Genomic DNA, 26,098 nt, shown 5'->3' with positions numbered 1-26,098 from the left:
TAAAAGTTTCTCGACCGCTAATAAATTTTCACGGCCCGTAGATCGACAGGAGATTTTTATTTACATACATAATTAAAAATGACCTTGTATTTCGAAAACTATTGACATTTTTAAAGATATAAGCTCATTTTGATATTACACTCATCGAGACCTTTCATTTGAATACCCACATCAATTTTTCATATATTTTATATATTAACATATTTTATATATATATGTATATATGAAAAATATATCAAAAATGCATGTGGGTACTCAAATGAAAGCTCTTAATGAGTGTAACATCAAAATGAGCTTATATCATGAAAAACGCCAATATTTAAGAATTTTGATATATTTTTTATATTTAAATGGATATAATTGACGTTTTTAAAGATATGAGCTCTTCTTGATGTTACACTCATCAAGACCTTTCATTTGAGTACCCACATGCATTTTTGATATATTTTTCACATATACATATATATAATATATATAAATATATGAAAAATTCATGTGGGTACTCAAATGAAAGCTTGATGACTGTAACAACAAAATGAGCTTATATCTTTAAAAACATCAATAGTTAAAAAATTACAGTGCAATTTATAAAAATTAATAATTTAATAAAGTAAAATTTTATTTATTTATAATTCACTACGACAGTCACAAAGTGACTGCAAAATGCCTAGTTTTAATTATTATATTACATTCCCGCTAGGTTAATAGATCTTTTTATAAATACTTAATTTTTAACAGTCTACAAGCGGAAATTTTTAACTACCATGCGCCACCTGTTGACCGCTTCCACAACTATTTTACTTCTAAACAACCAATTGTTCAAATTTATGTAAGCTTATTGAATTTTTATCCGGAAAAAAGCACAAATAAATAAAAATATTGTTCAATAAAAATTATTCCCCTTTTACTGGACATATTTACTGTATTTACTGACCTGTTATTGGCTCGCTCGGAAACAACCCAGGTGGTGTAAAACATAAATTAATATTTACGATAACGACAGCGATGGAAAAAATATTTATAAATTTTATTAACCGGAAGTATGAAGCAAAATGTAAATAACGAGCCTGATTTTTATGATTGCAGGTATCTTTTTTTTCAACGAGCCCCGAGCTGTCAAACAAACAACGATTCGAGTATTTCACAAGAACGATACCCAGCGATCACTATCAGGTCAAGGCCATGGTTGATATTATCAGAAAAATGGGCTGGAGTTACGTTTCGATCGTTTACGAGGAGAGCAATTATGGAATTAAGGTAAGCAAACATATTGTTAGTTGCGATAAAATTTAATTTTTTAGTTTCAGTTTAAATAAAATAAATTATTCCATTTTAATTCGATTGCCAGCTCAAATAATACTTTGATTATAAATTAACTCATTACCAATACAAATACGCTTCCGTAAATATCAGCGTACGTTTAACGATTTTTTAGTAATTCGAGGCCAATAATTAACATTTCAACTCGGTATTTACTCTGTATGACTAATAATAAACTTCAGTCGAGCGAAAATGCCAGGTATTGACAGAGTAACAATTATTAACATCTGATATTTTAATGTTTATGTTATGTTGTTGACTTTGATATTGATAACTGATAATAATTATAAACAATTAACTCATTTAAAGTTCTCTGAATAATAATATTCACTGTTGATTTTTATTCAAAGTTTTTATTAAATAATAATAATACACTATACTTTATTAAAATTAACTTTTCTGAAAATATAAGCTCATCCTGAGATTAAACTTATCAAAACTTTCATTTGAGTACCCACATACATTTTTGATATATTTGTCATATATACATATGTACAATATATATTTTGAAGATATAAGCTCATCTTGATGTTACGCTCATCAAGAGCTTTCATTTGAATACCCACATGCATTTTTGATATATTTTTCATATATACATATTTATAATATATATAAATATATCAAGTATATGAAAAATTAATGTGGGTACTCAAATGAAAGGTCTCGATGAATGTAATGCCGGGGTGAGCTTATATCTTTAAAAATGTCAGTAGTTTACAAGATACAAGGTCATTTCTTAATAAGTGAAAATTAATTAAGAAAATAGTTAATAATTCTTTAAAATTTTACAACAAATAGATGGCAAAAAAAATTTTAAATATTAAATTTTTTAAATAATTTTTTTTTTTTAATTAAATAACATATTAAATTTTGATATATTTTTCATATATACATATATATAATACATATTTTAAAGATATAAGCACATCTTGAGGTTACACTCATCGAGAGCTTTCATTTGAATACCTACATGCATTTTGATATATTTTTCATATATACATATATATAAATATATGAAATAAAATGAAAAAATTGATGTGGGTACTCAAATGAAAGCTCTTGATGAGTGTAACATCGAGATGAGCTTATTTCTTTAAAAATGTCAATAGTTCACACGATAATAATAATAAATTTCTAAAATGATTGCGCAGAAAATCTAAAAGTCTCCTTGGTTATATAACTAGACAAGCTCTTGCCGTAGCTTTAGTAAATTTAAGATAAAAAATTTCGCCAGTCACCCTCCACGTCTTAAGATAAAAGCAATCATAATTAACTTTCCTTTTATATAACGAGCTTTTTTTCCCCAGTTAATCTAAATATAAATAGATGGAAGAAAAAGCCGACGAGTGAGTAATAAAATAACAATTAATCACGAGTGTTGCGGTCGACCTAAATAAACTAAAGGAATAAATTATAATCAAAGGAATCTGTTGGATTAAATATTCAAAAGTTAAAATTAAATTTATTAAAAAAATTTTGTGTAATCAAGAATAAAAAGCTCGCTAAATGCCAGTAATTAACATACAAGATAAAATGTTACTTTTGGAGCTAGTAAACCCTCGGATGAAGCGATATTTAAACTATGTAAGCGAGTACAGATGTTAAACTACTGAAATGCAAATGATTTTAATCCGACCAAGTCTTGATTCTCACTTTTGGCAGACTTTGGAGCAACCCAGAGTAGAGGCCATCCGAGATCCCAGATCAGTTTGTTCCTTTTCTCTTGCATTTGCACCCTATTATCTATGTATTTTACGAGAACCAACACCAACAACTGCCAAGAGTTCCATTATAATCCAGTGAATATTTAACGCTCTAAAACTACGCGCACCTTGGACGCTCAACTAACTGCGAAACAGAATAGAGTAGTTAACCTAGCTCATAAAACACACATATATATTTATTATATATATATATTAGGGTGGCGCAAAAAAACCGACTATTTTTTTTTTTTAAGTCTCGAGTGAAAAAATGTTAGTTTTTGATGTTTTAAGAGCCCTCACCAAAGGACAGCTCAAAAAAAATTTTTAAGAGGTCACTCCAAATTTTTTAAAATTTCAAAAATCGTCAAAAATCGAATTTTTTTTTATTTTGTTTCTCGTTACGGTATAATTTTGTAGACTAAAAAAAAAGTTTCTAAAAATTTCAGTTCAAAATTTAAATTTTGAAAGGTCGCTCATAATTTTTTTAACTTCCCGCGGCGAAAATCGGGAAGTTATTGTTTTCACCCCGTTTTGCAAAAATCAAGTTTTCATCAGATCTCGACGTTTGAAGGTCACAGGAAGCTTCCCTGACTATCCCCGCGAGGTTGTCACGGTGTCTGTATGTGTGTGTGTGTGTGTGTGTGTGTGTGTGTGTGTGTGTGTGTGTGTGAAAGTATGTGAACCGCTTATAACTTTTGAACGGCTTGACCGATTTCATCGCGGTTGGTGCCATTCGAAAGGGCTTGACCAAACTTAGATTTTGAAAACTATTTGGACCGATCCAGATCAATAGATTTTGAGAAATCTTCAAAAAACTGAAAAAAAAAAAATTTTTTCAAATGTGGTTTTTTTGGAATAACTTTTAAACGGCTTAATAGTTCAATTCCAAAAACTGATCAGCTCTTAACCTCAAAAAACCACGTCGATCGCCACCAGACCGGTCAAAATCGGTTGATTCATTCGAGAGATATCGTGAACGAAAGAAAACCGAGAAACGTGTGTTTTCTGAATAAATGCAAAATTCCTAGGGCGATCAATTCAAAATTTGAGATTCTTTGTGAGGCTTGAAAAACTGCGTCGAATGCTTCTAACCGCGTAAAAATCGGTTTATTCATTCAAAAGTTATTGTGGTTTAAAAATTCAAAAAATAGTGTCTTATCAAATCTCTATCAGACTTTTGAGCTCGAAGAGCTTTTAAGGATAGGAAAGCAATCTCTTTGAGCTCGGAGAGCTCAAAATAACCCATAAATTGTATTTTTGAGCTCGAAGAGCTCAAAAACGTCATTGCTGCAATTTTAAGCGCCTAAGTATGAAATTAGCGGGAAGTTGCAGGGATGGCCTTCAGGGTCAACTGTTTTCCTAATTTTTTTTGGATCGATTTATGTATTATTTTGAGCTCTCCGAGCTTGGAGAGATAGCTTTTCTATGCTTCTTCGAGCTCAAAAGTCTAAAAATTATACTATCTCATCAAAAACGATCCGAAAAGAAATGTTATGAGAACTTATGCAAAATTATGTAAAGTTATGTGAAGTTATGTGGAAAAAACACTTGAACGAATTGATTGAAATTATGTGAAATTATGTGAAGTTATCTCTTGAATGAATCGACTGAAATTATGTGAAATTATGTGAAATTATGTGAAATTATGTGGTTATGTGCAGAATACACTTTTCGGTTTTCTTTCGTTCATGATATCTCTTAAACGAACTGGCTGAAATTATGTGAAATTATGTGCAGGAAACACTTTTCGGTTTTCTTTCGTTCATGATTTCTCTTGAACGAATCGACTGAAATTATGTGAAATTATGTGAAATTATGTGAAGTTATGTGCAGAAAACACTTTTCGGTTTTCTTTCGTTTATGATATCTCTTGAACGAATTGACTGCACTGATAGAAGGATTTATTTGTGTTAAATAATATTTGTTAATAGCTAACAAATCATTTATTAGAGACCATTTTTTAATGTTAAATAAATATTTCTTAGTATTCAAAATGATTTGTTTGTATTCAATAAATCTGATATTCATTTATTAAGTATTAATAAATCTTTTTAAATACTAAGAAATATTTGTTAAGGCCTAACAAATGGCTTCTAATAAATGATTTGTTAAATATTAACAAATCTTTTTAACTATAAACAAATCTATTAGTGTGAAGTTATGTGAAATTAAATTCTATGTCAAAAGTATAGAAAGACTATCTCTTTGAGCTTGGAGAGCTCAAAATAAGACATAAGTTGTTTTTTTGAGCTCAAAGAGCAATTATTAGTGCAATTTTAAGCGCCTAGGTATGTAAGTGGCGGAAAGTTGCAGGGATGGCCTTCAGGGTCAACCGTTTGTCTAATTTTTTTTTTTCTTTAATTAATCATATCGCCGACTTTAAGTATTGGGAGTGGTACCTTGGGGTCTTTTTGGTTTGAAAAAATCTTAACCTACGCGGCAAGATCAAATCTCAACCAAGCTGGTTTCTAAGACCAGCTTGGGATTCGAACCCACGCCTGGCAGTTGATTAAATAAAATTATTAAATTAAAAAAAAATTATATTTTCTATGTTGTGCTTGATTTTTAGTTCATCTCAAGATGTATTTTTATCGATTATTGTACTAAATAAAAAAAAAAAATGCATGGAATTTTAATTTGAATAGTAAAAGGTCGCTCGAAAAAATCTAAACTAATGCACTAATAAATTGAAAAAAATTATGAGCGACCTTTCAAAATTCAAATTTTGAACCGAAATTTTCAGAAACTTATTTTTTTTTAGTCTATAAATTTATACCGTAACGAGAAAAAAAATTAAAAAAAAAAAATTCGATTTTTGACGATTTTTGAAATTTTGAAAAATTTGGAGTGACCTCTTACAAATTTTTTTTTGAGCTGTCCTTTGGTGAGGGCTCTTAAAACATCAAAAACTAACATTTTTTCACTCGAGACTCAAAAAAAAAAATAGTCGGTTTTTTTGCGCCACCCTTATATATATAGGGCACATTCATATAAATTTTGCCGCTGATGGAAAGCTCGAGCATTTTCTCCGCAGAACAAGAGTTACCTTTTCTAATCAAATTTACAACACAACACTAATCTTATTTATCTCACGTATGTCATTCGCATTATTCACACCCCAGTTATACTACTCGCAGACATGCTTTATGTACCTTCTTAATCAAATACTTTTTTTAACTCAATAAGCCTAACACGAGCTTTCCCGAAGGTATTTTCTTTATTTAATCAATCTATACAGACATTTTTTTGTGATGATAATAGAAATATTTATTACGCAAAATACCAATTTATAATTTAATGCCGCGAATCTAATTAGATAAAAAACATTATTAAGAAATGACCTTGTATTTTGTGAAATATTGACATTTTTAAAGATATAAGCTCACCCCGAGATTACACTCATCGAGACCTTTAATTTGAATACCTACATCAATTTTTCATATATTTTATATATTTATATATATATTACATGTATGTATATATGAAAAATATATCAAAAATGCTTGTGGGTACTCAAATGAAAGCTCTTGATGAGTGTAACATCGAGATGAGCTTATATCTTTAAAATATATATTATATATATGAAAAATATATCAAAATTTAATGTTATCAAATAAAAAAAGAAAAAATTATTTTTAAAATATTGCATTTTATTTTTTTTTGCCAATATTTATTTGTTAAAAATGTTTTAAAATTATTAAAAATATGTTAATTTAATTTTCATTAATTAAAAAATGACCTTGTATCTTGTGAAATATTGACATTTTTAAAGATATAAGCTCACCCCGAGATTACACTCATCAAGACCTTTCATTTGAGTACCCACATCAATTTTTCATATATTTATATATTTTGTATATATGTATATATGAAAAATATATCAAACATGCATGTGGGTACTCAAATGAAAGCTCTTGATGAGTGTAACATCGGAATGAGCTTATATCTTCAAAATATATATTATATATATGTATATATGAAAAATATATGAAAAATGCATGTGGGTACTCAAATGAAAGCTCTTGATCAGTGTAACATCAAAATGAGCTTATATCTTTAAAAATGTCAATATTTAAGCAAGTAGAGTGCAGATTATCTAATTTTTCACATTTGATATTTTTCATTAATTCAACCAAATATTTATTATAAAGTGATACCCGCTTTGTTTAATATTTCCATTACTCAGATCCAATACAAAGTTTATAATTCAAAGTTCGGATGGTTACGATTAGATATATTAAGCTCGCCTAATGCATTGTAAGCTCTTTAAGCTTAAGTCGGTGTAAGCTCCTCAAGCTAACACAAGTTTAATGTGAATTTATTATTTTTACAATCAATATCAGACACTCTAAATTTTAAAAGTCTAAATTTTATTTTAATATAAAAAATTTTTTTTCTCTCTTCGGCTTTCACTTTATGTGCATTAAATTCATATCTCTTTCGCGTGAAAAGTAGGTTAATTTTTTACGACATTAAAGCTACATTTTAATTATTTAAAAATTTTTAATAATAAATTTTATTCTTTTTACAAAATTAATATTTTTTTTCTTAAAAAAAAAAAAAAATATAAGTACTTGAATAAAATAATTTTACTAGATTTATTTATGATAATTTATAAAATTTTTCAAATAAAAAATAAATTAGTAATTTAATTAAATCCAAAATAAATAAAAGTAGAGCTAAATTGAACGAATTCTTTGAGAGAAAGCACAAAAAGTAAAATACATGAATGCTAATACACATTTTTTAATTAAACTTCAGAGGTAACCTCTTGCATGAGTGGGTATAAAGTTTTTACGGGAACCAGGCTAAACATTTGCTAAGTACAAAAAATAGGGGAATTAAGAAAATATACAAGTAAATAACGATCCAGGTTGCATAAGCGCACTCGTATCTCAAAAAAGCGCAGCAATTTTAATTTAAATAAATAAGTGCCCGGTAAAAGTCTTAGCCTTGATTCAACTAACCTTCTTTCGTCTTGTTGCTATTTTTTTGTTCATATATAAGTAAATGTAAATGTATGCTTTTCTTTAATGTTTTTATCTCTTCCTTCTCTTGTATCGTTCTTCTCCTGTCGGACTTTTTCGTCAAATAACTTGTGTAAACTCGAGAAGATAGATACCGCGATGAAATTTGTTAAAAAAATTCCTCTAAAACTTTCCTAATAATAAACTTTCATTTAATTATTTTTATCTTGAAAAAAATAAAAAACTAACTTAATTATATCTTATTATTTTTCATATTGATAAAATTAATTTATTAAAACTTTAATATCTTCAATTAAATTCATGGAATTTTTCTTTTTTAAAAAGTGCAATATTATTTTAATTAAAAAATATCTCAAACAATTTTAATCTTTTTTTGTACAATATATTTTGATATTAAATTCCGCATTGAGAATTTTTTTTTTAACATTTAGTACTTTGGAAATCTTTCGACAAAAACCGTGAAAATTTATTAAAGCAAAATTGTGCTGCAGTAATTTCAGAAAAAAAGTAAATCTCAAGGTGCCTTATGACTTTTTCCGACAGTCCATCAAATACATTCACTTGGAGAGAACATTTATAGTCGCTCATGAAATTTACTGAGTTGATTAATATTTATTAGACTTTTAAAAGTTTACTAGATTTCGATCTCGAAAATTTATCCGCGAATACACAAGTTAGTGCACTGCTTAAAATGCTTGATGGTACACTCAATATAAAATTTTTTGAAACATAAAAAACTTACAAATAATACTTTGAGGAGTACAAATTAAATTATGCTAATTTACAAACTTTTCAATCCAGCTACATTTTTTAAAAAATTTTTAAGTAGTAAATTATTGAATTAAAAAGCTTGTAAATTTATGTAAATAATTAAAAAGCAAGTAACCAGGCAGCGTAACAATTAAATTTTAAAAAATCTAGTAATTTAATTTTATATTCAGTAATTATCTATTTTTTATTATACTCTAAATAAAAAGCATGCACATAAATATATGCTGTTATAATAAAAAAAATTAAGTACAAATGTCAGAAAGTTGTGAAAATTAGTCATTAGAACTTGACCTCGCCGTGTTTAATAAGTACATTGTGATCAATTTATGTAAAATTAAATACTTTATAATAAATAAGTATTTGTCAAAACAATTTAATATCGAAGATTAATTATCAATTATTTTAGTGAGAAAAGGCATGTTAATTGAAATAATACTCTGGTCGACAATTGGGGTTGTAAATTATCCAACGTACCTAATATTAGTACGGATTCGACCATTGATTTAAATATCAGTACGGAAGATAATATTGTATCAGAATACAGAACAACTAACAAGAATACTTTAATTATTAACATGTCAGTGAATAGACTAGCTAATGTCGAAATTATTATAGATTGAAAATAAAAATTATTTATAAGTCTAGTAAGCATAATACTGGTCAGTATTTGGAACATAGCGGTCAATATTTAGTAAGTAATGTTCAATATTCGGAGCAACCGGCTGTTAATTATTACAATTAAATGTTTATTATTATGTATTTTACAAACAAAAGTATTATTGTTTGTATGTTAAAACTATAAAAAAAAGCATATTACTAATTTCAGCTCAAAAACTCTTCCATTAATTTTACAAGTAATATATTTATGTTAATTTTATTTAAACTGGTCAATATTTGGAGTCTTAATGAATTTCTTTGAATGTGTAATAACTTTCATAATTTTGAAGGAAACTTAATGAAACTGAAGACACTTATTTTTAGCGCTATTTTAGAGATTGAGTTTCAATTTCAACTAAATCGATAAATAACTTTACAAATGGCGACTATAAACCATTTTTGAATCACCAAAAATTCGATAATTTCTCTCTCAAGAAACTAATTAATATTTATGTTAATTTTATCTAAATTGTTCAATATTTAGAGTCTTTTCCCTATATACACAAATTCGCTTCATTTTTTAGATAAGTTTTTTAAATTAACGTGCAATAACTTTTATAATTTTGAAGGAAACTTAATGAAACTGAAGACACTTATTTTTAGCGCTATTTTAGAGATTGAGTTTCAATTTCAACTAAATCGATAAATAACTTTACAAATGGCGACTATAAACCATTTTTGAATCACCAAAAATTCGATAATTTCTCTCTCAAGAAACTAATTAATATTTATGTTAATTTTATCTAAATTGTTCAATATTTAGAGTCTTTTCCCTATATACACAAATTCGCTTCATTTTTTAGATAAGTTTTTTAAATTAACGTGCAATAACTTTTATAATTTTGAAGGAAACTTAATGAAACTGAAGACACTTATTTTTAGCGCTATTTTAGAGATTGAGTTTCAATTTCAACTAAATCGATAAATAACTTTACAAATGGCGACTATAAACCATTTTTGAATCACCAAAAATTCGATAATTTCTCTCTCAAGAAACTAATTAATATTTATGTTAATTTTATCTAAATTGTTCAATATTTAGAGTCTTTTCCCTATATACACAAATTCGCTTCATTTTTTAGATAAGTTTTTTAAATTAACGTGCAATAACTTTTATAATTTTGAAGGAAACTTAATGAAACTGAAGACACTTAATTTCAGCCCTATTTTGGTGATAGAGTTTCAATTTTAACTAAATCGATAAATAACTTTACAAATGGTGACTATCAACCATTTTTGAACCACCAAAAGTTCGATAATTTCTCTTTCAAGAAACTATTTAATATTTATGTTAATTTTATCTAAATTGTTCAATATTTAAAGTCTTTATCCTATATACAAAAATTGACTACATTTTTTAGATAAATTTTTTTAATTAACGTGTAACAACTTTTATAATTTTGAAGGAAACTTAACGAAACTGAAGACACTTATTTTCAGCGCTATTTTAGTGATAGAGTTTCAATTTCAACTAAATCTATAAATAACTTTACAAATGGCGACTATCAACCATTTTTGAACCACCAAAAATTCAATAATTTCTCTCTTGAGGCACTTATTACTACAAATAATGTATTTATGTTCATTTTATCTATAATAAAAAAAAATTTCTTGTTTAGGCTTATGAAGAATTGGAAGAACTTCTCGCAAAACACCAAATTTGCATCGCAATAAAGGAAAAACTAGTTAAAGATTCAGGAGTTGCCGAAGAAATAGCTTACGACAATATAGTGCAGAAATTGTTGACTAAGCCGCGAGCTCGAGGTAAGATAATAATAATAATAACCTTTTTCAATTATTCTTCAACATTTAATTGTATAAATTGTTTATTACTGAAAATGAGGTCTTAAAAGTTTCATGAATAGACATTAAATCTTTAGCTGGAAAGTTTTACCGTTTTTGAATTAAAAGTTTGTCACTTAATACGCCATCAAGTCCTCGACTAACAAAAGAATAAATGCTCTTAACTCTTTATGCTCAGAAGGAGCAAAAGAACCCAAATAATCGTTTATATTAAGAGGTTTAGTTTCAAACGTAAATTATAAATAAATCTAAAATAGTTCTTTGCAAAATTGAGGACTTGATAAATCATTTTATCCAGAACGCGATGAAGAGAAAATCTGTTAAAAGTCTCTCAATAATAATAATTATTATTAATAACCAATAGCAAAACGAGTCTCGTTATATTGAAAATTAATTAAACAAAACAAAGTCCTTGAAATAAAAGAAATAAAATGAAATAGAGGTGATTAAAAGTTGGTGAAAGAAAGTCTGAGAGCAGAAATGTTTAAGAGAAATAAAAAAATCACCCGAGCTCTTTCAGATGGAAACGTGAATAATGACAACTAGCAATAATGTTCTCTTATAAAAAAACACCGAGTATTTATAAGGAAAAAAATCAGCCTGTCTTTCATACTTTGTATAAAGAGAGGATATGCTTTTTATCGTGAAAATTAAAAGAAAATGACACGATCTTTTAGATTATTTCTTTCTTTGTGACTTTAGAAACTTTCAATTATGTATTATTTAAACATCTTGCTCTTCGTTAAGGAAGCTCGAGCGAATCTAATGTAAAAAATAATTTCCAACTTTGAACTTTGAAATTAAGTATACGTATAAATAAATACGTGATTTATCTAATCCCAAAATTTAAAAAAGATTCACCGTTTAGTTACTTAGATATTAAATTTTTAAAATCACATATTTTATCTCCTTATACATGGGCTCTTATGGCGGACAAACGTTTTGTCGAGACTTTAATTATTTTTTTCAATATTAACCTCCCAACTTTAACGGATAAAAAACTATACACGCAAAACTTGGATTATTGCAAAATATAAAAACAATTTAATAATAATACATTACCGATATAATTTTTGAAATATTTAAAGTTAAATTTTATGTTTGTAACTCGTTTATCGTCAGCTATTTATTCGAATAAAGATTTGACAACATCGCGTCAACAGCTGAGAAAAAGCAAAAGGATAGAAATATAGTTACAGAGAGAAATGTTTAACTCACACACTCATCCACCTCTCAGGTTATGGGTACAATCAAGCGCGCTATTGCCAAATCTGTCTATTTATTCGGAAAGTAATAAATACCAAAGTCATTTTATTACTTTACTTTATTAAATAAGTTAAAATCATCAATTATTAAATTGTTTAAATTATTTTAAATTAAAATAAAGAATTTTGACGAATATTGGGGTCTAAAATTAAAAAAAATTTTTAACATTACTTTGACTCATTAGTTACGCTCGAACTTCCTTAAGGAAGTTCGAGCGAATCTAATAAAAAATACTTCCAACTTTGAGCTTTGAAATTAAGTATACGTATAAATAAATACGTGATTTATCTAATCCCAAAATTTAAAAAAGATTCACCGTTTAGTTACTCAGATATTAAATTAAAAAATCACATATTTTATCTCCTTATACATGGGCTCTTATGGCGGACAAACGTTTTGTCGAGACTTTAATTATTTTTTTCAATATTAACCTCCCAACTTTAACGGATAAAAAACTATACACGCAAAACTTGGATTATTGCAAAATATAAAAACAATTTAATAATAATACATTACCGATATAATTTTTGAAATATTTAAAGTTAAATTTTATGTTTGTAACTCGTTTATCGTCAGCTATTTATTCGAATAAAGATTTGACAACATCGCGTCAACAGCTGAGAAAAAGCAAAAGGATAGAAATATAGTTACAGAGAGAGAAATGTTTAACTCACACACTCATCCACGTCTCAGGTTATGGGTACAATCAAGCGCGCTATTGCCAAATCTGTCTATTTATTCCGGCAAGTAATAAATACCAAAGTCATTTTATTACTTTACTTTATTAAATAAGTTAAAATCATCAATTATTAAATTGTTTAAATTATTTTAAATTAAAATAAAGAATTTTGACGAATATTGGGGTCTAAAATTAAAAAAAATTTTTAACATTATTTTGATTCATTAGTTACGTTCGAACTTCTCTTAAGACACTGCTAATGTCGGAAAATATTTTTTTTTCGCTAAAAGAAGATTTATTGTTAAATATATTGACAGATTATAATTTAAGATCGAGGTCACAAATGATTGCAGGCCCTTATTTTTAATAACTTCATTTTCTGTCACTGTTCCAAGGCTTAACTCAATTAATTTAATAAAAATGCTGTCATTTTACCAGTAAATTGACAAGAGTATCAACACGTAAGATCTTTTTGACGAACTTGCATTCGCTATCGATCTTCGAAAGCAATAAAAACATTTTTAATTAAATACAACAGTTATTTTAAGTGAAACTTGCGTAATTTGCTCGACTGCCGAGATACGGACTTTTATGTCAAAGGAAAGATGAACGCTAGAATTCAAGCAATGTTTTGTATCTTGCGTCAGTTAAAAGTTTCAGAACTAGGAATTATTTAAGAAGAATCTGTAACAGGAGTTGCAAAAAACTGGACATTTCAATTTTTTAGATTGAAAAAGTTTTGTTTGGTTAAAAATTTCAATTAGATTTTTTTTATAGAAAAAAAAATTATTTTTCATTAAAAATTAAAGGAAAAATTTTATGATTATTTTTTTAACAGAAAAAATAATTGAATTGTTTTTTATTGATATTTTTAATTAATAAATTAATTAAATAACAATTTTTAATGAGAAAAAATTAATTTGTTGTTTTTAAAATTTTATAAAATAAAAAAAATCCAATAAATTTATTTAGCGATTTATTTTAGAAAAGTTTTATTTTAAGCAGATTATTTTTGAAGATACTCTAAAAATACTTTCAGCTTTAAATCGATGAGTGATAAAAAGTTAAAAATGTTTTTAAAGTAATTTTCCGTTAAGTAGGATTGGTGTAAAAAATAATTATTGTAAAAAAAATAAATATCGAAAAGCCCAGAAGCTCATTTACTTTGAAATTAAACCTTTCTCGACTCTTAGTGTAAGTGTAATTAAGATCTCGCCGAGCTGACGCAAAAAAGTAAACGGAAGTTGAGTAAAAGCGGACAAAAAATTGTCTAATGATCTCACTTTTTTTCCCTTGATATTTTTTACTACAACGAGCATAACAATAACAGAACAATGATTTATTTGCCGTCTGAAATGTCACATTATTGTGTAGTGTAAGGGGAACATGCCCGAGACAAAACCCAAAAATTAGCAGACCGGGACGAAATGGAATATGACACTACATTATATTAAGAGAGCAAAAATTTGTGGATAAATTTACTGCCTGCCCTACTCATATTATATAATACTATTTTACGTAATTACTTAAGTTACAGCCATATATTACGATAATTAAATAGTAAATTACGCGTACATATGTATAAAATATATTTTTTACAAAAATATTCACTTTTAATTAGTGAAATAATTGAAATAAAAGCTTTAATTGAATCATATCTTGCAATATTATGCATAAAATTGATATAAAAAGCAGATTGTCAGAATGAAAATTGATTGCTGAACCCGTGTAAAAAAAAATTGTCCCAAAAATGTCTCAAGCGTGGGACATCCAAACGTGACACAATTTGGGACAATTTTGGGACATCTTAAAAAAAATTAAAAATTTTAAAATAGTGCGTTTAAGTAATTTTTCGTCGATTTTAGGTATTTTTTTGAAGATTTTCAGAAGACTTCACAATTTCATGACAATTTTACTACAATTTTAAACGGTTTTTAAATGATTTTGAAGAAGATAATTTATTTTTGCACAGCTGTAGATTTGTCTAGAAATTAATGGATGAAACATTTATTGAACATTTTTGGGACATTTTTGGAACATTTTTTTAATATTTTTAGGACAATTTTGAACGTTTTTCAAATAATTAAAAAAAAAACAATTTATTTTTGCACGGTTGTAGATTTGTCCTAAAATTAATAGATGAAAAATTTTAGGACATTTTTGGGACAACTTGAGGACATTTTGGGACAACTTTGAGGACATTTTTGGGACAATTTTAGGACAATTCTGTAATGTTTCTACAACAAACTTTGAACATTTTTAGAACTATTTCACGACACTTTTGAAAAAATGTTCCGAAAATTTCCTAAAATTGTCCTAAAGTTGTCCCAAAAATGTCCTAAAATTGTCCCAAAAATGTCCTAAAGTTGTCCCAAAAATGTCCTAAAGTTGTCCCAAAAATGTCCTCAAGTTGTCCCAAAAATGTCCTAAAATTTTTCATCTATTAATTTTAGGACAAATCTACAACCGTGCAAAAATAAATTGTTTTTTTTTTAATTATTTGAAAAACGTTCAAAATTGTCCTAAAATATTAAAAAAATGTTCCGAAAATGTCCTAAAATTGTCCCAAAAATGTTCAATAAATGTTTCATCCATTAATTTCTAGACAAATCTACAGCTGTGCAAAAATAAATTATCTTCTTCAAAATCATTTAAAAACCGTTTAAAATTGTCATGAAATTGTGAAGTCTTCTGAAAATCTTCAAAAAAATACCTAAAATCGACGTAAAATTACTTAAACGCACTATTTTAAAATTTTTAATTTTTTTTTGAGATGTCCCAAAATTGTCCCAAAAATGTCCCAAATTGTGTCACGTTTGGATGTCCCACGCTTGGGACATTTTTGGGACAATTTTTTTTTACACAGGACTTTTTACATCAAAAAAGTCGTCTAATGGCTTATGCTGTGGATTATTAAGTCCTTATGGAGGTGTAAGCACGATAACTTTTCAAAATATCAATTTTTCGACTCTATTTATTTTTTAATCTCCTTATCAATCATTTAGGAAGCGACGGTATGTAAATACCAGCTTAAAATTGTTTTGTTTAGTTATAATTAATTTTTTTCGGCTGGGAGATCCCGACAATTTTCGGTCTTTTAAGCAGCCATGTGTAATAATTTATTTCTAAATAGAGCTTCAAGACAGCTGATACTATACTAAAATGTGATGTAGCCTAGTGACCGCCGGTAATACAGTTCCCTATTGTTTCTTTTGATGATTTACCGCAATCGCAAGAGAGCGTTGAATTTTTATAAAAATAAATAATATTCCCGGAGAAAATTTGAACGAACTTTAAAATTGAATTAAATAAAATTTCTTTCTTATAATTAATTCTTGACAACTCATTATTATACCTTCTTTGTTTGTTTTTATAGTTTAGATATAAAATTTTTGAAAAATTGAAAGTATGACCGCTTAAGGCTTGCACATTTAGATTTACCAAACTTTATTTAAAGTAATTACTAAAAAATTTTAATTTCCTCGGCTGTAACTTGGATTAAAAGTGACATCGAACTACTGGTAAAAAGTTAAAATTTACTTTTAAATGTTTTAATGTAATTTAAAAGTAATTCCGGCGAGTTACTGGAGAAAATCCTTGAATTTTAATAGTTACCTTTTTTTCCGTGAGTTATAATTAGATAACTCAATTCAAAGTTATTCGATAGATATATAAAAAGAAAAATTAAATAGAATATCCTCCGAAGGGTGAGAATAAATCTGAGGACAGTAAAAAAATGCTATTATTCAAGCCTCATGGGAAAAAATAAGTCTCATGACGCTTTATTGTTTTATTCGGAACACAAACTTTGAAATAATGAAAAAATTAAATAAACTTTTTATAAGAGGACTATTTTGCGGAGAATATTTTTTTTTTATTGTTTAGAAAATAAAATTAACTAGCAACCTTGCTATCACTAAGTGACTTGTGAACTATAAAAAATTAAAATTTTGCTTTATTAAATAATGAATTTTGTTAAATTGCACTGTACTTTCTTAAATATTGATATTTTTAAAGATATAAGCTCATTTCGATGTTAGACTCATCAAGAGCTTTTATTTGAGTACCCACATGCATTTTTGATATATTTTTCATATATTTATATATATAATATATATAAATATATGAAATATATGAAAAATTGATGTGGGTACTCAAATGAAAGGTCTCGATGAGTATAATGTTGGAGTGAGCTTATAACTTTAAGAAAGTCAATAGTTAAAAAAATACAAGGTAATTTCTTAATTATTGATATTTTTAAAGATATAAGCTCATTCCAATGTTACACTCATCAAGAGCTTTCATTTGAGTACCCACATGCATTTTGATATATTTTTCATATATACATATATATAATAAATATAAATATATGAAAAATTGATGTGGGTACTCAAATAAAAGGTCTCGATGAGTGTAACATCGAAATGAGCTTATATCTTAAAAAATGTCAATAGTTCACAAGATACAAGGTAATTTTTTAATTATTGATATTTTTAAACATTTAAGCTCATCCCGATGTTACACTCATCAAGAGCTTCCATTTGAGTACCAACATGCATTTTTGATATATTTTTCATATATTTATATATATAATATATATAAATATATGAAATATATGAAAAATTGATGTGGGTACTCAAATGAAAGGTCTCGATGAGTGTAACATCGGGATGAGCTTATATATTTGAAAAAGTCAATAGTTCTCAAGATACAAGATCATTTCTTAATTATGTCAAATTGCACCGTACTTTCTTAACTATTGACATTTTTAAAGGTATAAGCTCATCCTGATGTTACACTCATCGAGGGCTTTCATTTGAGTACCTACATGCATTTTTGATATATTTTTCATATATACATATATGTAATATATATAAATATATGAAAAATTGATGTGGGTACTCAAATGAAAGGTCTCGATGAGTGAAACATCGAGATGAGCTTATATCTTAAAAAATGTCAATAGTTCACAAAAAAAAACCGATTTTATCATATGACTATCCTGGAACCAAAATTTTTCTTATTCTCTTAATAATATAGATAAATATAATAATCTTTCAGTCACTCTGGAATTTGCTCGGGCGAAAGAATATTACAACAAAACTGCATTGCGAATTTAATATGACAGACTTTTTTATAGATGAGTAATCGTGGATGCATCGAACATTGGTGATAAAATATCACCAATATGTCTATTTATAGATACCAATTTATTTACATTTCATTCCTTTGGTTTGAGAACACGCGATCGAACAGCGACAAAAAAATAATGAAAAAGAGCGAAAGCGCACATGTAGAAGAGAGATGGAAAAAAGCTGGATAACAAGTGCAAATAGTCGAGCTGGACATTCAGAGAAACACGGTAGTTTCAACTGGAGATAGTATTGAGAGCGAAAAATCCATGACACCGAATCTCTGGATCTGCACCGCTTAAAGAGACTTTTTAAATTTTTTATTTTAAACGATTGTATTTTTCGCTGAAAAAGTGAAGAGACTATTGAAGCTCGGTAGAAACACCGATTTTGGAACTCGGAAAATATAAAGCTCTAATTTTACTCCGATGAATCGAGTGTTGGAACTAGTTGGTTAAATTTTTTGTGGGATTCAATAACTGAAGAATTATCTTTGTATTGCGTCGAGATATTAAATTGACGATGGACGAAAAATATTATTGCGGAAAAAAGTTAAAGATCAAATCAGGCCAAGGGTAGTATATTTTTTTGCGCTGGAAATTTTGCTGAATTATACTTAAGAGAAAATTACTTGAAGATATTTTATTTGTTGATTTTAAGAAATAAAAAATCTTTTTTTAAGATTTTTGGAGAAATAATCTGCTCGAAATAGTATTTTTTATTATTTCTACTTTGTATTTTTCATTTATAATAATTAATATAGTGTTTTTAATGAAAATTAAAAAAAAAAGCAAAATAATTATTAACTAGCAATCTTGCAGTTACTATGTGACTGCCGTGACTTTTGAACTATAAATAAATAAAATTTTGCAGTATTAAATAATGACTTTTGTTAAATTGCACTGTACTTTATTAAATATTGACATGCTGGTTAAAGATGAGGTAATATCAAGAGTTATGGTAACATGGTCATAGCTTTTTCATATATACATATATATAATATATGAAATATATGAAAAATTTATGTGGGTACTCAATTGAAAGGTTCTTGATGAGTGTAACATCGAAGTCGAGTTTATATCTCTAAAATGTCAATATTTTCACAGGCTAGCTTAAAGAAATCCCTGGTTCAGAATCTTTAGTTAGCCCTGATAAGTTAGTTATCATAGTTATTTGAGCACCACATGCATTTTTCATATATTTTATATATTTATATATATGTATATATAAAAAATATATCAAAAATGCATGTTGGTACTCAAATGAAAGCTCTTGATGAGTATAACATCAGGATGAGCTTATATCTTTAAAAAGTTAATAGTTAAGGAAGTACAGGGTATTTTAACAAATATCTTAGAAATATTGACATTTTAGAGATATAAGCTCATTTCGATGCACTCATCAAGACCTTTCATTTGAGTACCCACATCAATTTTCATATATTTTATATATTTATATATATGTATATCTGCAAAATATATAAAAATATGCATGTTGTTACTCAAATGAAAGCTCTTGATGAGTATAACATCAGGATGAGCTTATATCTTAAAAATATCAATAATTGAAAAATTACTTTGTATTTTGTCAATTATTGATATTTTTAAAGATATAAGCTCATCCTGATGTAATACTCATCAAGAGCTTTCATTTGAGTACTCACATCAATTTTTCATATATTTATATATATTACATATATGTATATATAAAAAATATATCAAAAATGCATGTGGGTACTCAAATGAAAGGTCTCGATGAGTATAACATCAGGATGAGCTTATTTCGTTAAAAATGTCAATAGTTCACGAGATACAAGATCATTTCTTAATTATCTCTAAAGATAGAGCATTTTTTAATGCAGCCTAAATACTTATCATAATAAATTAATTATCGGTGAAAATTGACTAAAAAAATCTTAAAAACGGTTGACCCCAAAGGCCATCCCTGCAACTTCCCGCTAATTCCATAAATAAGCTCTTAAAATTGCAATTACGACGTTTTTGAGCTTTTCGAGCTCAAAAATACAATTTATGTGTTATTTTGAGCTCTCCTAGCTTTTCTATGAAAAAAAATCAACGTTTTGGCTTCAGAACCTTTTTCTTATATTCATATTTAATAAAATAAGTAAATAATAATAATTTTTTTTTCTTTAAAAATAAATTAGGTCTAAAAAATTATTACAAAAAAAATTTTATTTATAATTTTTTCGAGCTTTTAATTATAAATTTTTAACAAAAAAAAAATATGTCTCAATTTTTTAAAAAATTTTCAATAAAATTTACCAAGCCCTCTTTACAATCCCACTTAAAATTGAAACTAAAAAATATCAATATCACCGAATATATATATATAAAAGTAAAAACTAAAATAAAAAAGCGAATAAAATTTTACAGTTAATTGGTACAAAGCTTTAGAGGCTGATCGTAAAACTCTTCTACAGACCAATAAAGTCTATCAACGATATCGTTAATTCAATTTTAATCGAGTATAAACTACTTTGTAGATCGGAGATTAAAAGCCTGCAGATTAAATAAAATAACAAAAATATATAACTTGAGCTTGAATCAACTCGCGAGTATTTAATCCGATTTTCCGGCTTACATTCCAGTGCTTTAAATTCTTTCAATTATTCTTTATAAAAAAGTGAAGTCATTTTCCTTTTTCAGGATGCATTATCTTCGGGTCTGACCAGGAAGTGGCTGAAATGATGAGAGCAGTCCGGCGCAATAATGCAACTGGTGCATTTTACTGGATAGGGAGCGATGGCTGGAGCGCCCGCGGGCTCGTTAGCAATAAAAATGAACCTGAGGTTGAAGGTACTTTGTCAGTACAGCCACAAGCTAATCCTGTTGTGGGGTTTGAAGAGTATTTTCTGAATCTCACTGTTGAAAATAATAGACGCAATCCTTGGTTTGTTGGTAAGTTTATTTCTGTTAATTTTATACTGATAGAGGGATTTATTAATCCCACAAAAAACAGTTTCACGGTGAACCGCCGCGCCAAGTACACGTCCAACTATTGTTACAAACTATAATAATTCAATTTTTACAAAAAACTATTGAATCGAAAAAAAAAAAACGAAGCAAAAAATTTTTTAGATTAAAAAAACATTAAAGACAGTAAATATTAAGGAAAAAAATTTAATGTATTTGGTGAGCATCATTCGAATACTTTCATTATCCACAGTTTTTAAAATTGATACTTGTAGTGTGAATTGTATAGCACACCAAGTACACTAAATTTTTTTCCTTAGTATTTACTGTCTTTAATGTTTTTTTAATCTAAAAAATTTTTTGTACTTCGTTTTTTTTTTTCGATTCAATAGTTTTTTTGTAAAAATTGAATTATTATAGTTTGTAACAATAGTTGGACGTGTACTTGGCGCGTTGGTTTACAGTGAAACTGTTTTTTGTGGGATATATCTTTTTTTTGCAAAGAGTATATTAAGTGACATAATCAAATATTTTATAAATATTTTAAAATTCCAATTATGTACTTCTCAAGTAATTCAGCTGATTCTTTATGCATGAATTTTTGTAATAATTTAATTACAAACAAAATTACTACAATACTTTAAATGACTTGCGTGACTAACCAATGTGACATCTAAAATATAGCGGTAATGATTTTGTGGCTCCACCTACTGTCATATATTGAAATGTTAAACTAAAGACCAACTACTTATATCGGCGCTAAGTTCAGTACTTAGTATATTAACTACTTAGATGGTAGAATAACAGGGTTAAGTGGTGCCAACTTGGAAATAAGAAAATTCGCCCTAAATTTGTAAAATCTCTCGGAGAATCGAAAACAGGCGCAAGCAAAAGTTTTCAAACTGGCGATATATTAAATAATTGTTAAGATCCAATAATTTTTTGTAATATATGCATAATTGGTAAAAAGAAACTTATTAACAATGATGTCAAGTGTTAGTGTCTTAGCAATAATAAAAAAATATAGAGCTAAATATGTGAGGAGGTTATGTTGACATATGATGAGAGAATAGACACGTTGTCTCACGCCATATATTGGACGTGTACTTGGCGCGAAACACTATCGTGTCTCCGAATCCATACTAATATTATAAAGAGGAAATATTTGATTGTTTTGCACACCTCATAGCGCGAAGCGCGTGAGGTTGTGCTTTATACTCGACTCGTCAAGGTCAAGCAATTTTGTGATCTTTAAATGTCTCTATCACAACCATATTACACTTATACAATAATATAAGTAGATGTACACCGAGAAAACACTTAAATTAAACCATCTTTTACTTTCTAAAATCATTTCATATAGCTATTTTGAAAAAAAAAACGTTTTGAAAAAAATTTTACGTGGACGTCCGGATGTCACCCCATTTTGGATGTACCAACGATTACTCCTGAACAAATTGATATTTCAAAACCGGACTTTTTTTATTAGTTTTAGAATGCGATGAACTGGGTCCGTATTGCATATCAGTAGTCTAGTTTACTTATTTTTTTTTTAAATTGAATTTTTATTAAAATTCATTACGATACAATCGTACAAAGACAAACAAATTTTTCTTATTTGTCACGTGAAAACTATGGCGCCACTTGAGCAAGCTAGATTTTTTTAGATTGCGTGCGCATTTGACAAAAAAAAGGGCGCTGATATTTAAAAAAAAAAAAAATACTCTGTAAGAAATTACTTAATTATAATTTTTTTTTTTTTTTTAATCAAATACACAATTTTTTTTTCTTAAAAAATGGATGAGCGTTATGAGGCGTGCACTTTTGGATTTTCCTAACTTTGTTTGCATTGAATAGGCTCCGAAACTACTGAACCGATTTAAAAAATTCTTTCACTGTTGGAAAGCTACACTATCCCCGGGTGACATATACAGAAAGAATGGTTCACTTGAACCAAGAAAATATTTTTCTTGCTAATTATTTTTTTGGGCGAAAAAAAAATTTTTTTTTGACACAAGAAATTTCACTTATCTCAACAAAATTAATTCTCTTGCTTCAAGAAATACGTATCTTGATCCAAGACAATTTATTTGAATCGAGAAAATTTTCTTGTTTTGAGAAAATTTTTCTCTTGCTCCAAAAAATTAAATATCTCGATAATAAATTTTCATTAATATTTTTATTGACAAATATGTCAAATGGGAAGATCAAATAATATTGAACCATTTTCTTTTATTCAATATGTATAATTGCGTGCTAAAATAATCTCAAATGGGTATCAAATATTCTCGAGAAAATTTTTTTCTCAGCTAAAGTAGGTGGCGCTGCTTCCCTGAAGTATCTAAAAATCTTGATCCAATATAAAAATTTATTGTATCAAGTATTTATGATAATTTGAATTAAGAAAATATACTTCCGCCAAGGATAGAATTTCAAGAAAAATTTTTACTTCGGCCAAGACAACTTCGGTCTTCCTTCAGGCACCCGAAAATTTACTTGAGCCAAGAATTTTATTCTCCAGTCAAGAAATCTTTTTTTCTGTGTAGGCTATCTTATATTATAAATAATTTGAAAATTTTTGTGAACTCGTGCTAAGCCGGGGCGAACTGCTAGTGATTATTATAAACCAATCAAATCGTTTTAGCACCCGCTAAAAGGTTTTCAGGCCAAAAAGTTGAAAAGTTTATTATAATTTCAGAAATTTCGAATTTTCGTTGTTACATGGCCGCGTTCATAAAAAGACATAAAATAACATAAAATAGGCTTCAAAACTTTCAATAAATTTATTTCTCATGATTATTATGATTATTATTATTATATACCAATCGAATCATTTTTGCATCCGATAAAAGGCTTTTAGGCCAAAAAGTTTACGAGTTTATTATTATTTGAGAAATTTAGAATTTTCATTGTCAATAAAATGTCAATAGTTCACAAGATACAAGGCCATTTCTTAATTATGTAATATATATAATACATATTTTTAAGATATAAGCTCATCTTGATGTTACACTCATCAAGAGCTTTCATTTGAGTACCCACATGCATTTTTGATATATTTTTCATATATACATATTAGGGTGGCGCAAAAAAACCGACTATTTTTTTTTTTTTGAGTCTCGAGTGAAAAAATGTTAGTTTTTTATGTTTTAAGAGCCCTCACCAAAGGACAGCTGAAAAAAAAATTTTTAAGAGGTCACTCCAAATTTTCTAAAATTCCAAAAATCGTCAAAAATCGAATTTTTTTTTTTTTAATTTTTTTTCTCGTTACGGTATAATTTTATAGACTAAAAAAAAATAAGTTTCTGAAAGTTTCAGTTCAAAATTTAAATTTTGAAAGGTCGCTCATAACTTTTTTTTTTTTTCTTTAATTAGTCATATCGCCGACTTTAAGTGTTGGGAGTGGTACGTTGGGGTTTTTTTGGTTTGAAAAAATCTTAACCTACGCGGCAAGGTCAAATCTCAACCAAGCTGGTTTCTAAGACCAGCCTGGGATTCGAACCCACGCCTGGCAGTTGATTAAATAAAATTATTAAATTAAAAAAAAATTATATTTTCTATGTTGTGCTTGATTTTTAGTTCATCTCGAGATGTATTTTTATCGATTATTGTACTAAATAAAAAAAAAAAATGCATGGAATTTTAATTTGAATAGTAAAAGGTCGCTCGAAAAAATCTAAACTAATGCACTAATAAATTGAAAAAAATTATGAGCGACCTTTCAAAATTCAAATTTTGAACTGAAATTTTCAGAAACTTATTTTTTTTTAGTCTATAAAATTATACCGCAACGAGAAAAAAAATAAAACAAAAAAAATTCGATTTTTGACGATTTTTGAAATTTAAAAAAATTTGGAGCGACATCTTAAAAATTTTTTTTTAAGCTGTCCTTTGGAGAGAGCTCTTAAAACATCAAAAACTAACATTTTTTCACTCGAGACTAAAAAAAAAGTCGGTTTTTTTGCGCCACCCTAATACATATATATAAATATATAAAATATATGAAAAATTGATGTGGGTACTCAAATGAAAGGTCTCGATTAATGTAATGTCAGGGTGAGTTTATATCTTTAAAAATATCAATATTTCATATAGATTATAATTTTTATTGTTTTTTTTTATGCTGTAGAATTTTGGGAAGATCACTTTCAATGTCGCTACCCGAACTCTTCGCGTACGCCCTACAATAAAAAATACAAAACAGCTTGTACGACCAAAGAAAGACTCACTAAAGAAAACACAGCTTTTGAAGATCAACTACAGTTTGTTTCTGATGCAGTTATGGCATTCGCTTTTGCATTCAGGTATTTATCAATATCTTTATTAAAATTTCCTTAGATAATTTTTTAAAGGGTAAAGAAACAAAATAATGACCAGCCAGCATACATTACTGTGTATGAAAAAAAAAATATATAATTAATTTTTTTTTATCAATAATGAATCCAGCTGATGGATTTATGAATCTAATATTATACATAGCGAATTGTTATTTATAAATTGTTACTCCGGTAATCCCAAAGGTTAAAGTCTCCTTAATTTATCCTCCCTTTGGTAATTGGATTTAATGGAGAACAATCACAAGAGAAAGTAAGACGTGGGGTTGGAGAATAAATAAGGGACGTTTCAGGACGGATGAAATATTTTGTAAATAACAAAGGCCAAGTGTAGTTGAATTTAATTTATAAATCAAACTCTAATGAAAATTTTAGAATGTTCCTCCAGTAATCGGTTTTTTAATTGAAAAATAATTAGGGAGAAGGGGGTCAAATGAACCACGGGGCAATTGAACCACTCGACTTAAAAATCGAAAAATTGAAAAACGCTTCATGCTCTTAGAATTAGATTC

The 26,098-nt window shown here is 27.5% G+C and overlaps 1 protein-coding gene across 4 annotated transcripts in view; it reads left to right on the top strand.

Annotated features, from left to right (window-relative positions):
• LOC123270369 (metabotropic glutamate receptor 2-like) overlaps positions 1 to 26,098 on the top strand; it is a 225,013-nt gene that overhangs the window by 189,215 nt on the left and 9,700 nt on the right. For all 4 annotated transcript variants that reach the window (XM_044736381.1, XM_044736384.1, XM_044736385.1 and 1 more), the window contains exons 4-7: positions 1,087 to 1,257; positions 11,059 to 11,203; positions 20,986 to 21,237; positions 25,382 to 25,556. In XM_044736381.1, the coding sequence (XP_044592316.1) occupies positions 1,087 to 1,257; positions 11,059 to 11,203; positions 20,986 to 21,237; positions 25,382 to 25,556 (743 nt within the window). The remainder of the gene's footprint in view (positions 1 to 1,086; positions 1,258 to 11,058; positions 11,204 to 20,985; positions 21,238 to 25,381; positions 25,557 to 26,098) is intronic.

This window comes from Cotesia glomerata, linkage group LG8 (assembly GCF_020080835.1).
Source record: "Cotesia glomerata isolate CgM1 linkage group LG8, MPM_Cglom_v2.3, whole genome shotgun sequence".
Lineage (NCBI taxonomy): Eukaryota > Metazoa > Arthropoda > Insecta > Hymenoptera > Braconidae > Cotesia > Cotesia glomerata.
This window is presented reverse-complemented; position numbering and strand designations above follow the sequence as displayed.